Source organism: Hyla sarda, chromosome 4, assembly GCF_029499605.1.
Source record: "Hyla sarda isolate aHylSar1 chromosome 4, aHylSar1.hap1, whole genome shotgun sequence".
Taxonomy (NCBI): Eukaryota; Metazoa; Chordata; class Amphibia; order Anura; family Hylidae; genus Hyla; species Hyla sarda.
In genome coordinates this window covers 66450232-66467239 of record NC_079192.1, presented here as the reverse complement: position 1 = coordinate 66467239, position 17008 = coordinate 66450232, and the positions used below count along the sequence as shown (strand labels likewise).

At 42.1% G+C, this 17008-nt stretch overlaps 1 protein-coding gene across 5 annotated transcripts in view; it reads right to left on the bottom strand.

Annotated features, from left to right (window-relative positions):
- Positions 1–430: 430 nt before the first annotated feature.
- The window catches only part of LOC130368055 (PH and SEC7 domain-containing protein 4-like), a 95558-nt gene continuing 78980 nt past the window's right edge, over positions 431–17008 (bottom strand). For all 5 annotated transcript variants that reach the window (XM_056571280.1, XM_056571284.1, XM_056571281.1 and 2 more), the window contains 8 exons: positions 15586–15675; positions 13419–13462; positions 8510–8679; positions 6811–6881; positions 5286–5431; positions 4707–4851; positions 4313–4456; positions 431–2367 (listed from right to left, as the gene is read on the bottom strand). In XM_056571280.1, coding sequence (XP_056427255.1) covers positions 2116–2367; positions 4313–4456; positions 4707–4851; positions 5286–5431; positions 6811–6881; positions 8510–8679; positions 13419–13462; positions 15586–15675 — 1062 coding nt within the window. In that variant the 3' untranslated portion in view covers positions 431–2115. The remainder of the gene's footprint in view (positions 2368–4312; positions 4457–4706; positions 4852–5285; positions 5432–6810; positions 6882–8509; positions 8680–13418; positions 13463–15585; positions 15676–17008) is intronic.

The window sequence follows — 17008 nt, the reverse complement described above, 5'->3', positions numbered from 1 at the left end:
CCAGGAGGAATATCAGAGGGACAGCACCATGTAAAAGCTGCTCTAGAATAAAAAAACAAAATTATTATTTCAAGGGGAATGCATGTTTTTAACCTAGATTCAAGTAGATTTCTGACCTGTACAAAGAAAAGACACACTTCTGAAATGGCCAGCTATGGTGATGTCTCTTCCAAACTGGACTGAACCTATAATACTTAAAATAAACAACTATAACTAAAATGTCATTGCATAGAAATAGTACCGACTAAACTCAATATCCAGCGTGTGCACTGTACGTGTGCGTATTATGTCTGTGTAAGAGGAGAACATGACTGGGCATTGCCTAATGGGTAAATCTAAACCAGTGCTTCCCAATCTGTGTGCTTCCAGCTGTTGCAAAACTACAATTCTCAGCATGCCCGGACAGCAAAAGGCTGTCCGGGCATGCTGGGAATTGTAGTTTTGCAACAGCTGGAGGCACACAGATTGGGAAGCAGTGATCTAATCCATCAGTACCCTTTTATAAAGCAGGTAAAGCCAAGTATATTTATAATTTATAAATGTTGAGCTCCTCCTGTTCTATATTATGATGCCGATACATTAGATAGCATTTTCATGGTGACAGGATCCCTTTAATCCAGTCTTCCAGTCTAGCAAGGGTACCATCTCTTCATGACTAACCCAAATCCCGTTACCGACATGCCCACAACCTCCTTCATACATCCTGGTTGTCACTTCCCTTTTCGTCTCAGTCTTACATTTTCTAGCCATCTATATAGGTTAAAGCTGAGAGTGAGAAAACTGAATGAACGACCTTTTAAAGCAATGATACTCTGCCTGTGGCTCTCCAGCTGTTGCAAAACTACAACCCCCAGCATGTTATGACAACCTGTGGCTGGAAAAGCATGCTGGGACTTGTAGTTCTACAACAGCCAGAATGCCACAAGTTGGAGATCACTGCTTTAAAAGGGTTTATCCCAAGAATTAGTGTTATCCCCTATGCATAGGATAGGGGAGAACTAGCTGATTGGTGGGGGGGGGTCCAGCTGCTGGGACCCCCATAGATCATGAGAACGGTGGACAATTATCTTTTCAGTGAATAGAGCAACAGAACTTCTGAGCAATACTAAGAGATGAACTCCTTCCTAATAATGTTCTAAAGCCCCATAGAGAATTAATAGAGATGGGGCCGAAAATCCATGCTGCCTCCATTCACTCGTGCAACAGTCTCCCTTCTCCCCGCACCAATCAGCTAGTTATCACTTCTACTGTGCAAAGGGATAACACTGAAAGGATTCTTTCTCCCTAGAACTAAAAAGTAACCAGTTTAAACCCATGAATTTTCAATGTCTGTCAACTTATATCAGTTTCTAGGAAAGCTGGGTGAAATCAGCCCAGCCAATAAGTTTTTGTTGCCTCCATTAAGGGGGTGTCTCATCGAAGACCACCCCTTTAGTATGAGAGCGGAATGTATTACAAGGCCATCTAACACAAGAGAGGGCCACATCTTCAAGAGATAGAGACAATGCTTGTGAACAGTTCTTTTTTGTCACCCACCTTTCTCAGAAACAGATATAACTAAAACAGCTGAATGGAATTTTATTACTGGTGATTTTCCGTAAATAGAGGAAACAATCTTCTTCAATCCCATTGATCAATAGGTCTACAGCTCTTGGGCTCAGTGGTGCAACAGTGCCATCTAGAGGCAAAGCCTGTAAGTGAAGCTTAACTCGCTTGAAGGGTCCAGCTCCTTAACATGTCCATATGAGTCTACAGACCTATAAAGAATCTGAAGAGATCATATATGCCTAAAAAAAAAAAGAGGGAAAACCAGGCCAAAATGCCATTCTCTCTATTTATAACCCCCATCCACACACACACACACACACACACAAATAATACCGTCAATACTGGTTAGGAATCCCATAGGGTTCCTTCTTGTCTAAGGAAACTAATTTCCTTAATTTAAGGACAACCGTGTGCAATATCCTCTTGCATTCAATGAAAGATTTTCCTTCCACATTGGATAAGAAGGCAATAAGTGGCCCCTGTTATACTGCACATAGTGAGGTACCATGAAAATTGTGGAAGATTCATTCAGGTTCCAGCATAAGTCCCTCCTGATGGGTTCTACACTCACACTAAGTTTTTATTACGTTTGGGAATAATCCTTCGATATGTCCGGCGCTCCGAGATGTTACGTTTGACCTTCACCGCCATGGGAGAATTCTCTGGGTTCAGAGAGGGGCTGGAATAGGACCGCTTAAGGCCAGAGTTCTCCTGTCCTCCATCAGGTTCTGTAAGACGAGACTCTAAGGTCTCTAGATCTTCACAGCCGTTCTCCATCCGTAATGCTAAAAGCTTCACATAGGTTTCGTACCGTAATTTCTGGTTAGAAAAACAAAAAAAGTCTGTAAATTCTGATGATCCTAAAAGTTCTATGTAACAGCTGAAACTTATTTTTTTCCTATGTTTTTGAACAGTAAGCTTTAAAAGCTTTAAATGTGTTGTCCAGTGAAAAACAACTTAACCCCTTTCCACAGCATAGGGGATAATTGTCTGATCGCAGGGAGTCTGACAACTGGGAGCCCCTACAATTTGCAGAACAGAGAGAGTGCATGCTGCAGACACTGTCATTTCTATGGGAACATCGGAGATGCCCAAGTGCTCCAATAGGAATGGAACATGTGTCATCTGCAGCATGCACTCTCCAAGAGCCCGGGCCCCATATTGGAGATTGCAGGGGATCCCAGCGGTCAACCCCCCCAAATCCGATACACACATGTATTTTAAAATGTCAATAACCCAGTTTAAAAAAATAAAAATAACATCTAGTAACCCTAGTTGAGTTACTAGCCTTATATGAGACTGAAGGGATTTTTGTCCTTATAAAAACACTTCTTAACCCCTTAACAACGCAGGACCTATATTTACGTCCTGCGCCGACTCCCGCGATATGAAGCGTGTTAATACACGCCTGTGATCAGGATGAGAGATCAGTGTGTGCAGTGTTCTAGGTCCCTATGGGACCTATAACAGTGCAAAAAAAATGTAAAAAATAAGTGTTAATAAAGGTCATTTAACCCCTTCCCTAATAAAAGTTTGAATCACCCCCCTTTTCCCATAAAAAAAATAAAACAGTGTAAAAAAAATAAAAATAAACATATGTGGTATCGCCGCGTGCGTAAATGTCCGAACTATAAAAATATATCATTAATTAAACCGCACGGTCAATGGCGTACGCGCAAAAAAATTCCAAAGTCCAAAAAAGCGTATTTTGGTCACTTTTTATACCATTAAAAAATGAATAAAAAGTGATCAAAAAGTCTGATCAAAACAAAAATCATACCGATAAAAACTTCAGATCACAGCGCAAAAAATGAGTCCTCATACCGCCCTGTACGTGGAAAAATAAAAAAGTTATAGGGGTCAGAAGATGACATTTTTAAACGTATAAATTTTCCTGCATGTAGTTATGAGTTTTTCCAGAAGTACGACAAAATCAAACCTATATAAGTAGGGTATCATTTTAACCGTATGGACCTACAGAATAATGATAATGTATCATTTTTACCGAAATATGCACTGCGTAGAAACGGAAGCCCCCAAAAGTTACAAAATGGCGTTTTTTTTTCGATTTTGTCGCACAATGATTTTTTTTTCCGTTTCGCCGTGCATTTTTGGGTAAAATGACTAATGTCACTGCAAAGTAGAATTGGCGATGCAAAAAATAAGCCATAATATGGATTTTTAGGTGGAAAATTGAAAGAGTTATGATTTTTAAAAGGTAAGGAGGAAAAAATGAAAGTTCAAAAACGGAAAAACCCTAAGTCCTTAAGGGGTTAAAGGGGTCCTCCAGCATTCTGAACATTTTGTTCAGAATATTCGGAGCAGGAGACCGTGACGTTATGGCCACGCCCCTTGTGCCGTCACACCACGCACCTCCATTCCTGTCTATAGACATGAAGGGAGGGGTCGTGGCGTGACGTCATGAGGGGGCGTGGCTGTGATCACTTCCGCAGGAACCTGGCGTTTGTTTAGAATTCCGGGTGCTGCGGGAGATCGCGGGGGGTCCCAGCAGCGGGAACCCCGGCGATCAGACATCTTATTCCCTATCCTTTGAATAGGGGATAAGATGTCAAGCAGCGAAGTACCCCTTTTACCCTGTACTCTGGCACCTCAGAGGTGACTTGTCCACATTCTAACCAGATTTCCTATTTTTTCACATCTTTAAAGTCCGCTAAAAGGCTTAAAACAAGATGTGGAGGTTTTAATTTAAAAGAAAAATCTGACAAATTCTGATCTATGTAAAGGCCTAAAAATCCAACCACACCTCAAAGCGCAAGTAGTCTCCACGCAGGTGATATTCCTCCCATTCTCGCGTTTTGCTCTTTGAGTCTGGAAGATTTCGCTGATGCTCTGTCAGGTCATCTGTAAACCTGTCCATCAAGGATTCATGGGCCTGAAGCTGCTCCTCCTGTGGAAGTATCGTACCATGTATTACTATATATCACTACATATTATATCCCACAAATAAATCTCTACTCCGTAATGTCAGAAAGGTTAGCCTGATGAATACTGGATCAAGAAAACATAGCTTTCTATCTGAAGTAACTATGACAGAATACCCATCAGTCCAACATCATAAGTCGCTGTTAATGTATGTATGGTCACCTGCTTATATGTGAAGAGGTAGCTACAGAATGGAATTTTATTAAAGCACCTACCAGATCTTGTTTGCACGGAGCCGAGGGAAGGATGGGTCTGTAAAATCTCCTTTGGGAACCCACAGCAGCTGGAAATGGTGGTGATGAAAACATGGCTGCCACTAAGTTAATACGGGTGATCCACGAGTTCATTTCTTCTGATGTCCTAGAGAAAGCAAAATATGTAAAAATCCATGCATATTATGGGCTACATTTTCATCTTCTCTTCACGTTATAAACCATGTATATTTTATTTAAAGAAGCAATCGGCTTTTGTACAACATATGTCCAAGTGCAGGCAGCCCTATATATGCAGACAAAATGCCTGTTATGATTTGATGTAGGGATTGGGGCAGATATGAATAATGACAAGCTGTGTACGGTGCTATATACAAAAAAAATCATCATCATGTAAAAATGATTACGTAAGAAACAGCCTCTTACACTGCAAATGTCTAAGCATAAGGCACTGACAGAGACACATTGTCTGGAAATTATTTTACAGTTTTATGTGGTTGCTGCAGTGTATGTAAATGAAGATATTGATAATAACTGATACTGGAGCATGAGGAGTAATATCAATAGGTAGACATTACTCACTGAGCCTGGAAGAGAAAAACCCGCCAGTCAGCGGTCTGCAGTCGGAAGACATGGGGTCTCTTGGTGTACTCGCTGGCTCGCTCAGCCAGGGAATGGTGCACGCTGATCACCTCCTCAGGGAACTGGAAGTCCAACCTGTATTCATCCTGCCCAAAACATAGACAACTGAATGTTACACTGAACAATCCATCCAAAAAACAATGCTACCATTTTTCAGTTCATAGTTTCACAGTATAGGTTATAAATGGATAATCGCTAAACAGTCTTTAGTGCACATCACAAGTCTGGAAAATGGGTCTCAGAAAGAGATGAAATTAACCCCATGCATTGCGTTGTCTATGGGCAATGGTTTTGGAACCTCAATGTCCAGGATCTGCTACTAATATGCTGCCAGATCCCACAGAACACTTCAGAGGTCATGAAAAGTCCATGGCTTGATGGGGCTGAATTGTTTTGCTGGCACAAAGGGGATGTACATAATACTAGGCAGGTTGTTTTAATAATATTGCTGTATGTATTATAGTTCAAAAGTATAGTGTATCTATATAATAAGTAAGATTCTATCACACTAATGCTTTAGGGCCTACATTTCCGAACTGACCTAGTACCGGCTGTCTCTGAAATGTCCGCATTCTGCCATGTGAACATAACCTAAAACTAACCAGATACTCCCCGTGTGATCTCATGGGTAAAGTTGCCATACACTTTTTATCAGTTCAACATTCATTTGATGGACAGCTCTCTCCCATTCACCCCACACAACTGTATATTGGCTTTGTCAAGCTTTCATGTGTACTAAATGGAGAGGAGATGTAAGGTGCTAACAGACTTCTCTGGCATAGGCTCATTTCCCTGATAAAAAAGGCGCTAACTAGAACATGTAGTAGGGAGGCCTCCATATACATTGGACAGTTGGCTGGTCGCTCCAACATGAGTCGGTTTGGTGCCGGGAAACCTTAAAAGGAAAACTGTCAGCCTGTCCAATACACTGGGTAATAGTGTGGAGGAACAGGAGTCTACTTACTTAAATATGTCCAGTAGGTCCTGAGATATGTCCTTTAGAAGATCCTCTGCTAAATTCAGTGAATCGCACGCAGGGGGGGGGGGGCTTTACCGGCTTAATTTACATATTAATTGTTTGTGACTCCCCCCTGCGCGCGATTCACTGAATTTAGCAGAGGATCTCCTAGGGGACATATCTCAGGACCTACTGGACATATTTCAGTAAGTGACCCCTCATTGGACTCCTGTTTACCCACATTATAGCCCAATGTATTGGGTTTAGTGTGGGTGAACAGGCTGAGAGTTTTCCTTTAACTTCCTCTCATCTGTTCCCTGCTTCTCGCTAACATACAAACAGTAGACCTCTTGATTTTAGCTACCGTTGTTGTACCCAGGCATCCACCAGTGTATTTTTATTTTATTTTTTTTTATTTTATTTTTTTAGTATATAAAATTAAATCAGAATAGAACAGTTCTCAGAATACTAAACAGTGGATATTGTTTCCTTTGGTAGAGGTCATACCTTTAATAAGAAGAGCAGCATCCCCTTCAGTACAATGTGAAAGGATTTCCATCTTCTTTTTCCCCAAGGGGCTATGATAAAAAGAGAAGTACAAAATGATTCTATGTAAATAATTGGAATATGCACATAAAAGGTATACAACAAACCTATCACCTTCCCCTCGTGAATTTTCTCTGTACTTCAAAAATATATTTAGCACTAAAAATATATTTATTCCTAATACATTGCCTTTGTAATCCACCTTGGGATTTTGGGGCAATACATAGCAAACTATTTCTTTCCACCATAGATTTGGGCACAAATCTGCAGCCACTTTGGCTATTGCCCTGCACAGCACCCGCTGTGCAGAAAACTGGGACTCTGCTCCATTCTAGGGACTGCAAATTAAGCAATGTGGCTCCTTTAAAAATCATTTTAAAGTTTCTCAACACTCAGATCTCTATAGATCAAATGTACAAAACTTGTAATAGCTGGAGGACCCCCTTTTACCTATCGGCAGCACTTTTCTGTGCTCACTGATGTTCACTACTAAGTAACATACACATCTGCAACCAATCCAGCTAATAATCTTTTCTCTAGAGCAGTGGTCTTCAACCTGCGGACCTCCAGATGTTGCAAAACTACAACTCCCAGCATGCCCGGACAGCCAACGGCTGTCCGGGCATGCTGGGAGTTGTAGTTTTGCAACATGTGGAGGTCCACAGGTTGAATACCACTGCTCTAGAGTCTACATGATAGTTGAATACTGCCCTCTGTAGGCAAGAATATGGAACTGAATAGTTGCAAAGTGCAAGTTGACCTAAGGGTGGAGGGGTATTTACTCTACTGAGGCCACAATCACTTGAAAGAAACACCAGAAAACGAGTGTGGACTCTAATATACAACAAGAAAGCTGCAATACAGGAGACTGCCCTATGCTTAAAGAGAATCTGTCAGCCTAATTTGCTGCTAAGAGCTGCAGACACCATTGAATAGCTGTTAGGATATAAAAGCAAACTGTACCTTTTTTAGAAGCTGATAGTGGTTGCCATTTTTATATCTCAGCCAAGTGTCAAGGAGGTGGGGCCCCGCTGCTCAGGTGTCACAACCTTGCAGGCCCCCTCACACCCTCCCTCACCTCCTGGCCCCTCGTTGACTCATGTATAGGGCTCTGTATGTCAGACATGCAGGGGCTGAGAGGTAAGGGGAGTGAGGAGGGGTGTCAGACCGTTTCATATAAGCAGCTTGCCACTGCCTCCTTAACACTTGGAGGAGAAATAAAAAATACTTTTTTCCTTTTTGTTGTCACCATTCCCTCCTGAAAAGCTGTAGTTTGTTTTATAACCTAACCACTATCCAACAGTGTCTGCAGCTCTTATAGCAAATACAGCGGACAGATTCCCTTTATTTTTTATTTTTTTTATATAACTGTTTATTTTATTTTTGCAAGAAAAATAACATAATAAAGTAATAAAGTAACATAGCATATTAACAGTGCATAAGACATATAAAATTGTCACAAAGTCACAGCTGTCATCAATCAAGGTCTGTAGAAGAATATATAAAGCAGTTCAATCAGTATCTTTGATGGGGTATCTTTGATTCCCTTTATTTTATTTTAATTTTTTTTTATATATCGTCTGGTATTGCAGTCTGTGACTAAGGTTAATAGGTATTGCATTATGGAATAATACAGATAAGGGAAGAGGAGCCGACTCACTTTTCTTCCCATCAATATCAGCATGCACTTTACGGAAGAGCATTCCTTGTTTGTATACAGGGGCATCAGGATCAGGGGCGGGAATATCCACAAAAGGATTGCTTTTTTTCCGAACTGACATAAGATTGTCATGCCTTGTAAGGAGAGAATTTGCCGGCTTTTCCTCACTTCTAAACAAACAAACAAAAAACAAAACATGAACAGAAATGTAAGGACTGATACACAAGACACAAAAGGGAACAAAAAAGTAACACTTGGGCTTGGGCTCTGTAGCACTGTAAAAAACAAACAAAAAAAAGAAAAACCACACAAGTCCATATATTTAATAGAGGTATATGATCAATTTAAAGTATACATGTCCCATATAAAAATAACGGGAAAAACTGTTGCACATAAAACTCCGTCAAAAGACAAGGGGGCACTCCCTCCATCTGAAGAGAAAAAATGTTTAGTCTCCAGGGTGACAATCCTTATTTACCATGGATGGAAAATTGAAGAAAAAAAAAAGAAAAAAAAAAAGATTTATATAAAAAAAATCTTTATTTTTTATTAAAGGACATCTGTAGTGCAATATAACTTTTCCCCTATCTGAAGGATAGGGGATAAGCTATAGATCGCGGGGGGTCCAAGCGCTAGGGCCCCCCGGGATCTCCTGGACAGAGCCACGGCAGTATGCAGGAAAGGGGGCGCTCCGTCCCCGCATGACACCGCGGCCGACACCCCCTCCATGTACCCCATAGAGATACATGGAGGGGGCGTGTCTGCTGCGGCTTTCAGGTGGGGACGAAACTGCACCTCTGGCAGACTGCTGCGGCCCCGTCCAGGAGAACCCGGGGGTTCCCAGCGCTCGGACCCCCCGCAATCTATAACTTATCCCCTATCCTTTGGATAGGGGATAAGTTATTTTGCGTTGGAGTACTCCTTTAAGTAGTAATACAAAAAAAACACTCTATACATTTAGTATGGCTGTTACCATATTGACCCACATAATTAAGTAAATATATGTAAACTCTGAAATAAATGACAGCTTTATTATCAAGACCAGCTTTATTGTGACAGATTTTCAGTTTGCTATATGTTGAGGTTTAAAAAAAAAAAAAATAATAATTATATATATAAACTTCTCTTTAGAAAAGGATGTGTCCCATCAGGAAATCCCCTGTCCATAAATCCAGTTAAAGTATATAGACATCATAGAGGGAATCCCCTGCTTTAAGAGCCAGAGTGGGGCCACTAACCAGCAGTATCTATGGCTTTGGCAGACTCAGGTCATCAATTAATTAAATTAAATGTTTATTACTCTGAGTGGTGGCCATGTGACACAGCTCCCCTGCAGTGGTTGCTACCTCCGGAATCCGCTGACTAAAGTTTAAAGAAGCACTCCATTTACTTGTTTTTGTATGCTCGGCACTAAGGTGCCAAGCCTACTCACGTTGACAAGTCCATCTTTCAAGGTGCTGTGTTCGATACCATTCCCATCCCGGTGACTGCTCACAAGACTTTAAACCTGACTTTCTGTAATCTACAGCTTTTTTGCTGTACAACAGAAGTCACTGCTGCCTATGTATCCCAATGAGACGCTAATCCAGCATCTCATAGACATACATAGGCGGCAGTGACTTGCAGTGTACAGAAGGAAAGCTGTAGATTAGGAACAGGTCACAAGGTTCATTTGAACAGGAAAATATCTGCATTCTAAAAGATGGACTTGCCGACGTGAGGTATTTAAAAACCCTGAGAGTTTATTTAAAAGATAATCTATCAGTAGGTTAGGGCAGGGGTCCTCAAACTACAGCCCGCGGGCCACATGCGGCCCGCCGAGGACATTTATCTGGCCCGCGGCTGCCTGGGACATCCCTTTGTCCCGAAAGATGTTTTCGGGACACAGGGATGCGCTCTCTGAGACCCCGCGTTTACTTTAAAAACGCAGGGGCCGCCGGGAAGGTGGCGCACGCAGGGACGTCACTGACGCCGTGCGTGCGCCCATAGCAACGGAGCGCGGGGCAGCGATGAGGACATGCGCTGGCCAGCTAGGTAAGTGTTACCAGCAGCACATCAGCTTCGGTGCTCTGACCACCGCTCTTTCGGTACCGGCACTTACTGCTATGTCCGGACCGGAGGAGCGGTGGTCGGAGCTCTGAAGTGGGGCAGAACACAGGTATACAGCCTCCAGCCATACACTGTATGGCTGGAGGCTGAATGTCTGTGGGGGGAACATACTGCACCTAATGTGGTGGAACACTGCACCTAATGTGGGGAGCTATACTGCACCTAATTTGGGGGATCTATACTGCACCTAATGTGGGGTGCTATACTGCACCTAATGTGGGGAGATCTATACTGCACCTAATGTGGGGGAACTGTACTGCACCTAATGTGGGAGATCTACACTGCACCTAATGTGGGAGATCTACACTGCACCTAATGTGGGGTGCTATACTGCACCTAATGTGGGGAGATCTGTACTGCACCTAATGTGGGGAGATCTGTACTGCACCTAATGTGGGGGAACTGTACTGCACCTAATGTGGGGGAACTGTACTGCACCTAATGTGGGGGAACTGTACTGCACCTAATGTGGGGGAACTATACTGCACCTAATGTGGGGGAACTATACTGCACCTAATGTGGGGGAACTATACTGCACCTAATGTGGGGGAACTGTACTGCACCTAATGTGGGGGAACTGTACTGCACCTAATGTGGGGGAACTGTACTGCCAACCCTAATGTGGGGGAACTGTACTGCCAACCCTAATGTGGGGGAACTGTACTGCCAACCCTTATGTGGGGGAACTGTACTGCCAACCCTTATGTGGGGGAACTGTACTGCCAACCCTTATGTGGGGGAACTGTACTGCCAACCCTTATGTGGGGGAACTGTACTGCCAACCCTTATGTGTGGGAACGACAACCTAATGTGGGGGGATCTATACTGCCAACCTAATGTGGGGGTAACTGTGCTGCGTACTTAAAGTGGTAGTCCACTAATAAGATATATAAGTGTGCATAGGAATTTGTTCATGTTTTGTTATCTATAGTCCGGCCCTCCAACGGTCTGAGGGAACGCGAACTGGCCCCCCGTTTAAAAAGTTTGAGGACCCCTGGGTTAGGGCATCCTAACCTGCTGGTATGGGTTAATAGAGGACATTACTACAGTGAAGATTAAGTTACCTGCAATATAGCTCTTTGCTGTGCCATTGCTTTGTAAGATCCGCTTTCTTAATATGAAAATTAGGCCATTTGGAGCACTGGGGGCATTCCTTTACCCCTAGGTGCCCTGATACGGCCTCCAGACACACTAACAAGGCCCCCTTCTTCAATATTGAGCCCATCTGCAGTGGCATTGTTGGAGAAGTAGTTGGGCAGCCTTACTGGTGCCCCTAGGGGTAAAGGTATGTACCAAACAACTTAATTTGCATATTTATAAATTAGATCTAACAGAGAAATGGTGCACTAGGGAGCCATATTGAAGGGGTAATCTGGTGAAAAAAAAAATGTTGTAATCAACTGGTGCTAGAAAACTAAACAAATTATTTATATATAACAATCTTAATCCTTCCAGTACTTATTAGCTTCTGTATGCTGCAGAGGAAGTTGTGTAATTATTTCCAGTCTGAACACAGTGCTCTCTGCTGACACCTCTGTCCATGTCAGGAACTGTCCAGAGAAGGAGAGGTTTGCTATTGGGATTTGCTCCTGCTCTGGAAAGTTCCTGACATGGACAGAGGTGGCAGCAGAGAGCACTGTGGTCAGACTGGAAAGACCTACACAACTTCCTCTGTAGTATACAGCAGTTGATAAGTAGTGGAAAGATTAACATTTTTAAATAGAAGTAATTTACAAATCTGACACCAGTTGATTTAAAAAATACTAGTTTTCCCCCGGAGTACCCCTTTAAAGGTAAGATTATACCTCACTATATTGTCCGTTATTAGCATATACCAGCAGGTAAGGATGCTCTAACCTGCTGAAAGATACTCTCTAAGGCTGCGTTCACATCACGATTTCTCCATCCGACTTGAGTACACAATTTTTATAAAATCGTATGAAATTTTATATAAAGTCGGATCCATTGACCTCCATTAAAAAATCGGGTACATTACACACATTCAATTTCACACGACTTTTGTTCGGGTCTGAAATCGGGTTTGACCACGATTTCAGACCTGAACAAAAATCGTGTGAAATTGGATGCGGATCAAATGTAATGGATCCGATTTTTTAATGAAGGTCAATGGATTCAACTTTATATACAATTTCATACGATTTTAAGTTATAAAATCGTTTACTCAAGTCGGATGGAGAAATCGTGATGTGAACGCAGCCTAGGGTTATGTGCTCATGGGCAAAAACCTTGTCAGTGTGCAGCGCTGCTCTGTGGCCCTCTCTGAGCTGCAGCCAACACAGCTGCCCCTGTCCTAGAGCTCCCATCGAATTTTGATGGAACTTCAGAGTAGAAATGTCTCCCACTGAAGTCAATTGTTCTACTCTAAAGTGAAAGTCTAAGACTAGAGATGAGCGAACTTACAGTAAATTCGATTCATCACGAACTTCTCGGCTCGGCAGTTGATGACTTATCCTGCATAAATTAGTTCAGCCTACAGGTGCTCTGGTGGGCTGGAAAAGGTGGATACAGTCCTAGGAAAGAGTCTCCTAGGACTGTATCCACCTTTTCCAGCCCACCGGAAAGCTAAACTAATTTATGCAGGAAAAGTCATCAATTGCCGAGCCGAGAAGTTTGTGACGAATCGAATTTACTGTAAGTTCGCTCATCTCTATCTAAGACGTCTAAGCCCTTCTGTATCCACAATTTTGAAAGCAGAGCCCGTTTTGTGTTCCTTAGTGTAGCGAATGGCTAAGAAATATACAGGCAGGAAGCAATGGTTGATTCTTGAAGGTCTACTTACACGGCCCATTCCAACTTCTCTGTACGGATTGACATGTACAAGCTCTGAAAAAAAAAATATTTAAAATTAACTCATATATAAATCATATATAAATGTTGTGCTATTTGCATGTCACATGTAGTTACATCACTATCAAAAGTGATTAATGATGTATATAAAAAAAAAAAAATTTAAAAAAGAAAAATAAAGAAAGAAAAACAGCAAACATGAATGTATGTATCTAGAAATAGCCACCAATTGAAATTGTAGGCTATGTTTGCGGTGATGCAAGTCACTCTTGCTTTAGGCAACTAACTAAAAATAATATACAGAAGTCCTGGGTTTACGTAATGTTCGCTAGTTGGTGACCACATTTCCAGCCAGTAAAATTAGCTAATGAGTTATAGTCTAGGGCAGTGTTTCCCAACCAGGGTGCCTCCAGGTGTTGCAAAACTACAACTCCCAGCATGCCCGGACAGCCAAAGGCTGTCCGGGCATGCTGGGAGTTGTAGTTTTGCAACACCTGGAGGCACCCTGGTTGGGAAACACTGGCCTAGGGAATGCTTCAGCATTGAATCTATGACTCCTCTCCTATATACAGAATTTATGTAGTCCTGTATTTGGCATTACATTTTTTTAAATCAACTGGTGCCAGAAAGTTAAACAGATTTGTAAATGACTTCTATTAAAAAATCTTAATCCTTCCAGTACTTATTAGCTGCTGAATACTACAGAGGAAATTATTTTCTTTTTGGAACACAGAGCTCTCTGCTGAATCATGAGCACAGTGCTCTCTGCTGACATCTCTGTCCATTTTAGGAACTGTCCAGAGCAGCATATGTTTGCTATGGGGATTTCCTTTTACTCTGGACAGTTCCTAAAATGGACAGAGATGTCAGCAGAGAGCACTGTGCTCATGATTCAGCAGAGAGCTCTGTGTTCCAAAAAGAAAAGAATTTCCTCTGTAGTATTCAGCAGCTAATAAGTACTGGAAGGAGTAAGATTTTTTAATATAAGTAATTTACAAATCTGTTTAACTTTCTGGCACCAGTTGATAAAAAAAAAAAAATAAAGTTTTCCACCGGAGTACCCCTTTAATTCCCAAATTTATCACTTTATGACAAAAACAAAGGGTCTGTTTACATGTGCAGGATCTGCTGCATATTTCATGCTGTTTTTGCTGACTCACTGAAGTCAACAGTAGCAAAACCCTCTGCAGAATATCTGCAGCAAATGAGCTGTGGAAAATCTGTACGAAATCCGCCTGTGTGATCAGACCCTAAGGGCTGGTTCATGCGAGCAGATTTATTTTCAAACTCGCAGCGGATCTCCCGCTGCGAGTTTAATAAGGGGTGGGGTCCCCGTGCACTACCCACAGCTAAATTTTTGCCAGCGGAATGCCCTCTATTGAAAATCCGCTGTAAACCTCATTGAAATCAATAGGGTCTGCGGTGGATTTTCAACAGCAGAGATTCTACTGGCAAAAATCTGCTATGGGTAGCGCATTGAAACTCCGCCCCTTTCCAAACTCGCAGCGGGAGATCCGCTGCGAGTTTGAAAATAAATCCACTTGTGTGAACGCGCCCTTAAACAGGAAAAAAAATGGAAGTAAAAAAAAAACAAAAAAACCCTGTGGCTTCTCTGCCTGCACGTTATCACTTACCCACACAATAGCATGCCTCCCATTTGTACATTACAGATACAGGCCTATATTGTTCATGTTGGCGTTTTTTATGTTTGATTCCTTTTTGGAGGCAAGAATAAAGTAATCTCAAGTGATATTGTAAAAAAATACTAGACCTTAAATGAAAAATAAATACACCCGAAAACAAAGTCAACAGTATCAAGCTGAACATGAACGTAGATGGTGGACTCAAGAGAATGTTCATCTTTATCATAAAAGGGATATTTCCTTCTTAGACATTTATGGCACATAGATGGGGGGTTACAATGCTCCTACTTAAAAAACAGGGGTCCCATGTGGCCACCTCTTCATTTATTCTCCATCTGGATGTGGCAGGTGGGGGCTGTGTCCCTTAGGCTGGCCTGGGTTAGCGATACCTGTTCTGGGGGTGCCAGACCCACATCTAGATATCAGTGCCATACCCAGTAGATGTCTAAGGCGGAAACAACCCTCTAAGTTTCTTAATTTACAGACAACGACACATAAAGAGATAATGGTTCTTACCTTCAGAAGTTCACGAGGAAAATTGGTTCCATCATTCATACCATCAAGGTTATTAATAAACTCTTGTAATGTCATGCTCTTCCCAATATTCTACAGAAAGAAAGTTTAAAACCACAGTTAGTTTAAAGCTGGTTTCTGGTCATTTATCTGCCCAAGTACCAAGCAGGGTAGAAGATGGGATGGTGTCTGCGGGGTCTAAATAGAAGAAAATTTGGAGTGCAAAGTTGTAAGCAAGAATGTGCACCATGTAAAAGTGCACGTAAATAGTTACTTGCTATAATGCTACAGAGGTTGTCCCACTAATACTTAGATGCAGAAGTGTCACTAATGCACAGTGCAGAACCATTTATTGTCTATGGGACTGCAGGAAATAGCTGTATTGAATGCTGTATTCAGCCATCTCCAGCAGTCCCAAAGATTGACTGCTATACAATTCAGATGGAAGACTTGTGACCCTTGTTCTGGAGATTGTTGGGGGTCCCCTAGTGATTATACGCTTATCTCCAATCGTGTTAATAAAGAATAGGTGTTCTTGGTGGGATTACCCCTTTAACTATACCAAAAGGAGGAGGTTTGATATAGAGAAGGTGAATGTAAAAATAAATGTACAATATATTTTTCCTGGGCCCAAATAAGCTAAAAAAAATCAATACGTTGGGGTCAAAGTGCGTAGGTGTCAGAGTTTAGGTAGGGAAGACAGAATCAAGCGGCAACTCTCCAGTTGATGCAAACAGAAATTCTTTATTCTCGGTTCATCAGACAAACATGTCTAAAATCAGGAGGAGGCAGAGGCTCAAAAACTCCAAGCAGTAAATACAGGTAACGTCGTTTCACACAACTCGTGTGCTTCTACACAGGTCTGCAGAAGCACACGAGTTGTGTGAAACGACGTTACCTGTATTCACTGCTTGGAGTTTTTGAGCCTCTGCCTCCTCCTGATTATAGACATGTTTGTCTGATGAACCGAGAATAAAGAATTTCCGTTTGCATCAAGCGGAGAGTTGCCGCTTGATTCTGTCTTCCCTACCTTTTCTACGGATTCTATCCACTTACAAGCTGAGCGCCGCCGGGAGACCTGCAGCTGTTGCCAGGATTGCACGCTTCGAGCCAGGGGGCTAAGGTAGTGCCGATTTTCTTTTTTCTACGGTGTCAGGGTTTATACATTATTGCTCATTTCAACATCAGGCGTTTATATGGTTACAAAAAAAGTAAGCTTGACTGTTTAGGTAATCCCAGTCAGCTCTTTCTTCAGCCTTCGCTGTATCACCATAGCCCTAATATCTTTACAAAGTGTGGAACTTCTGACCGCTCTTAGAGAGAAACTCAATTGCTGGCAATGCAGTAAACGGTGGATTCTGCCTGTTAAAGCGGTGGCCAGCCAGGAATTTCCTCTGCAGTGCTAGGGGAGCTGTGATACCACATA